Source organism: Oxyura jamaicensis (genome assembly GCF_011077185.1).
Source record: "Oxyura jamaicensis isolate SHBP4307 breed ruddy duck chromosome 26 unlocalized genomic scaffold, BPBGC_Ojam_1.0 oxy26_random_OJ72200, whole genome shotgun sequence".
NCBI classification, from domain to species: domain Eukaryota; kingdom Metazoa; phylum Chordata; class Aves; order Anseriformes; family Anatidae; genus Oxyura; species Oxyura jamaicensis.
In genome coordinates, this window is record NW_023304747.1 from 1 (window position 1) to 4,804 (window position 4,804).

At 69.1% G+C, this 4,804-nt stretch overlaps 1 protein-coding gene across 1 annotated transcript; it reads right to left on the reverse strand.

The window, feature by feature from the left end:
• Nucleotides 1-7: 7 nt before the first annotated feature.
• On the reverse strand, nucleotides 8-4,787 carry LOC118158345 (F-actin-monooxygenase MICAL1-like; the record flags this gene model as incomplete). Its single annotated transcript, XM_035312992.1, is given in 18 exon segments — nucleotides 8-282; nucleotides 366-439; nucleotides 526-625; nucleotides 707-800; nucleotides 907-1,002; nucleotides 1,105-1,190; nucleotides 1,294-1,780; nucleotides 1,868-1,900; nucleotides 1,902-1,951; nucleotides 2,075-2,243; nucleotides 2,598-2,675; nucleotides 2,771-2,821; nucleotides 2,915-3,024; nucleotides 3,128-3,315; nucleotides 3,384-3,534; nucleotides 3,995-4,067; nucleotides 4,405-4,531; nucleotides 4,663-4,787. Coding segments are annotated over 18 exon segments (2,223 nt in total), but the record flags the coding sequence as incomplete, so codon positions are not given.
• Between the last annotated feature and the right edge of the window lie 17 nt (nucleotides 4,788-4,804).

The window sequence follows — 4,804 nt, forward strand, 5'->3', positions numbered from 1 at the left end:
GGCGGCTCTGGCCCCTCCGCAGCAGCTTTCGGCAAGCGGGGACCTGGCTTTGCCACGGCAGCAGCTGCCCGCGAGGCAGCTCAGGGTGGTGGTCGGCCAGGGGGGGATCTGCTCGCGTCCCCCCCCCTCCAGGAGGAACCGGGGGGGTCCGTCAGGCGTGCAGCTCGCTGAGCCGCTTCTCCTCCTGCATTTGGATGAGGGCGTTGCGCTTGTTCACCACGTCCAGCAGCTGTGCCAGGATCTCCTTCTCGGCCACGCAGTCTTCGGCTGTCTTCAGGGCTTCTGCGGGAGCAGGGGGCTGCAGTGGGGCCGGGGGGGGGTCCCAAGCCTGGCCCCGCTCCCTCCCATCCCGCACGGATGCTTACCCTCCTTTTCCATGTACCAGCGCAGCTGCTGGTCGAGCTGCCACTGCTGCTCCTCCAGCTTCAGTTCCTGCACCCTGCGGGGAGGGAAAGGGGGGGTTCTGGGCATGGGGTCGGGGATTTGGGGGGGGAGGGTCCCAGGCAGCCTCTCCCCCAGCCTTACGCAATCATGAGGTCCGACTCCTCGGACATGAGGCTGTTCTTCTTCTGCACCAGGTACAGCAGCTGGTTCATCCACTGCGTCTTCTGGTCGGCCGGGCTGCCTGTGGGGCGGCGGGGAAGGGGATGGATGGGGTGCAGACCCCAACCTTGGGCACCACGGGGGCCCGGCGCCCTGTCCTTACCTCCCTCATCCCGGAGGAACTTCTCCAGCTTGATGCCCTGCTGCTCCAGCTCGCGGAAGGTCACCTCGATCTCCTCCAGCCGCCTCTGGATGGCCTGCGAGGGGAGGGCGGCGCTCGGACGAGGTCCGGAGCATCCCGGGGGATGGGATGGGGATGGGATGGGGACGGGTTGGGGACCTGCCTCAGCCCACCAGGGCTACCTGGGCTTTGCAGAACCGCTTCATCTGTGCCTCCCGCACCCGGCGGGGCAGCGTGCGCTTGCAGGTGGCGTACTTCACGTCCCCGAGGATCGGGCACTGCAAAGGGACGCAGGGGGTCAGGCAGGGCCGGCCCCGACGCCTCGGCATCAGACCAGAGAGAGCCCAGTGGGGTCACCGCCGGATGGGGACGGCACTCACAGACTCCCCCATGGTGCCCAGGTCCAGGCCTTCCTTCTCCTCTGCCTCCTCCTCCTCCTCTTCCTCGCTGTCACTCTCTTCTGAATCTGCACCCCCCAAAAAAATAGGAGCTGTTCCAGGCCACCCAGCAGCGGTGGGGCATGGCAGGGCGCAGGAGGGCCCCGGAGATCCCAGCGGGCAGCCACCCACCTTCCTCCATGTCCACCTCGTGGTCCTCCTCCTCCTCCTCCTCCTCCCAGGCACCCAGCCCCGGCCACAGGGCAGGCACGGCCTCGGGCGCCGCTTGCAGCCGCAGCCGGGCTGGCTTTGGGGGCACCTCGGCCTCTGCATCTCCGGTGAGGCTCAGCGTGGACAGGCTGAGCTTCTCCAGGGGCGAGAGGACGATCTTCCTCCTGCCTCCTCCCTCCTCAGCCTCCTCCGCCTCCCGTCGGGGCTCTGCGCCGGGACCCTCGTCCTCCTCCGGGACGTCGTCCTCCTCCGGGACGTCGTCCGGCCCCGAGGGTGGCAGCTCCTGCTCCTCCACCTCGCCGGTGCCCGCAGCATCCTCCTCTGCCCCGGGTTCTTCCCCTAGCTCCGGGGTTGCCGGCGGGGACTGCGGGGACCCGAGCACCTCCTCGCCCTCAGGGGACGCACAGGGGCTCCCAGCATCCGAAAACGTGCGGTTGGCATTGACATCCTAGGGCAAAACCAGGGGTGGTGCACGGTGGGGCCACAGCGAGCATCCCCCTCTGGCATTCTTGGGGCCAGATTTAGGGCTACTTACCCCATCGGGCAGCACCGGGGGCTCACCGGGGGGGCACATCCATACCGGGGGCGTTGGGGTAGTGAAGCAAGCAGTAAAAACGACCTGGAGCGGGGGCACGAGCATGTGACGAGCGAGCGAAGAGGTTGCAGAGCAGAAAGCCACCCGTCCCCAGCACCCCGTCCCCAGCACCCCGTCCCCAGCACCCCGTCCCCGAGCCCTGCTCACCGTCCTCCTCGTGGAAGGCGTAGTCGCCCAGGCGCAGCGTGGCCCCGCACTGCCAGCACTGGAAGCAGCCGCGGTGGAAGAAGCGTCCCTCGGCGCTGGCCCGCTCCAGGATGTAGACGCGCCGGCCGCAGAAGTAGCAGGCGTCGCTGCTCTCCCCGCGGGACGGCGGCTGCGGGAGGAGAGGGAGGGTTGTGGGGGCACGGGGTGACGGCACCCACCCGGCCCCGGGGCTTTGCGGGTGCTGGGGAGGGGGGCATGGGGCTTTGCTCCCCCCCCTGCAGCCCTCTGCCTCGCAGAGCTGCTCGCTGTTGGCACCACGGAGGGAGCGGCAGGTCTGGGCTCCGGAAAACCAGTTGGGTCAGGAAATTCACTGGGAGGAGCTGCCAGCCCGTGGGCGTCCGCTTGCGCAGCCCCGGTCCCAGCCCTTGGCTTGGCCCCATGTGCAGGAGGAGCCGCCGTGCTGCCACCACCCCCCCCCCCGTGCCCACCGGCGTCCCCTCCCCGGGGCAAAGCCAGGACCAACCTGCGCGGGGTCCGTGGTGGCGGCTGGTGGCAGGCTGTGGTCACCATCCAGAGCGTTTCCGTCCAGCGCCGCGTCCACCTAGGAGCGTGTGCCAAGGTGGGGGGGGGGTCAGCACCCATTGTCCCCCCCGTGGGTTGCCCCCCCCCAGAGCATCCCTCGTGGTGTGGACCCACCTCGGCGTCCCTGTGGCTCTTTTTGGCCTCGGGGTCCCTCTGGGCGCTCTCCTGCCAACACAAACAGGGGGGCTCGGAGCTGGGGGGGGGGGCACGCACGGCCGTGGGGTGCCACGAGGGGCTGGGTGGTGGGGGGGTGCTCACCTGGGCACGCTTGTGGGTCAGGGTGCGGCTCTTCTGCAGCTTGCTGAGGAAGAGGATGGCGCCCCTCGTGCCGCGGGGGGACTGCGGCTTCTTGCTGACCTCCGCCGACGCTGCGCAGAGGGGACGTGCTGGGGATGCACCCTGCAAGCAGGCAGCACCCAGCCGGCCCCGTGGGGGCTCAGGGTGGGGATAAACCCCCCCCAAATCCCACACCTGGTGAAGGCTTGAAGGCTTCATAGAACTGGCTGAGGTAGGTGATGAGCCCCAGGCGGTCGGGCTCCGCCATCGAGGCCATTTCGGTGCTGGAGAGGACGGGTTGGATGCCCAGCTCCTGCTCCGCCGTGTCCAGCATCATCTGGTGGATCCCGACGGGATCTTGGGGATCCACGGCGTGGAAATCCCTGCGGGGAGGGTGGGCACCGTCAGGGCGGGCTCTGCGGGGCGGGGGTCCCGGGGGCCGGGCACTCACACCAGGTCGGGGCGGAAGCGGTGGACGAGGGCGCAGAGGGCCAAGCCGCTGGTCCAGGAGGTGGTGAAGTCGGTCACCTCCACGCCGCGGTACCCGGCCGTGCTGGCCTGGCACCACCGCAGCAGCTCCTCGTAGGCGTCTCCGGAGACAGCTGGGGAGGCAGCACACGTGTCCCCATCCCACCCTGGGGACACCCCCCCCCCCCAAGGCCCCCCCCCCCCCCTTCCCTCAGCTTTAAATGCAGCCCCCCAGGGACCGTCCATCCCCCCCTGCAACCTCCCCACCCCAAAGCTCAAGGAGGGGGTTGGTAAAGCGCCCGCTGATATTTCGTGGCTCAGCAGCAGAAGGAAGGGGACACCCCGTGCTGTCGGAGAAGGCAGCGGGGTGGCTGTGTCCCCACGGGGGCAGAGGGGACGGAAAGCAGCGGTGCCACCAGGATGGAGACGCGGGCGGTGCTGGGAGGAGCGCAGCGGCCAGCTGGACGCCAGCCAGGGCTCCAGCACGAGAGGAGGAGGATGGGGAGGGAAATCAGGGCAGGAGCCGCTCCGCCGTGGGCTGCCAGGGGGGTCCCGGTGGCGGGGAGGGGCTGGGGCAGGACCGATCGCTCCTACCGGTGCTGAGCCGGTTGTCTCTCCTCTTCTTGTGGTCCACCTCCACCATGCCCACGAGGTAGAGGTCCCGGACCTGCCGGCAGGGACATGCAGGTCACCAACCGCACCGAGCCCTTAGCACCGTGCCCTGGTGAGGGGGACACCCAGACCCCCCCCCCCCCCCAACCAGCACCTCCCCCAGCACCACCTGCATCCCCAACGGGAAATGCGTTACGCTCCCTGGGGACCTACAGCCTCATCCTGACACCCCTGGGGGACAGGGGACCTTGTAAACCTGTGTCACCCATTGTCACCCGAGCCTCGATGGGGGCTAAGCAGGATGGCTGCTCTCCTCCGTGCCCGAGCGGGGCTGGGAAGCGGAGACCCGGGGCTCTGCACCCCAAAACCCCCTAAAGCTCGGGGCCGGGTACCTGGTTGGCTTTGATGGCGTGCAGGTTGATGTTGGGGTAACGCGTGGCCGGGTCGATGCTGTACTGGCTGATGTTCTTGTTGGTGTTGTCCGGGGAGGTTTGCGAAAGGTGCTGGTAGATGCTTTCCCTGGGCGTGGGGGCACAGCTCTGGGTGCCACCGTGGGGACACGGCCCCCTTTTTGGCCACCCCACCGAGGACACAGAAATCCCAGTAGGGGATCAGCCCAGCCGGACTGGGGGGGGGGGGGGGGCTCTCACCTCTCGGCCAGCACCTCCAGAGGGGGGGTCCCGGCCGCCCACCGCCGCACCATCCACGCTGCGTCGAAGGCGGCCAGGAAGCCCCTGGCCACGCCGGTGCCGAGGGGCCAGAAGGGCTGCGGAGAAAAAGGCGAGAGAGGGA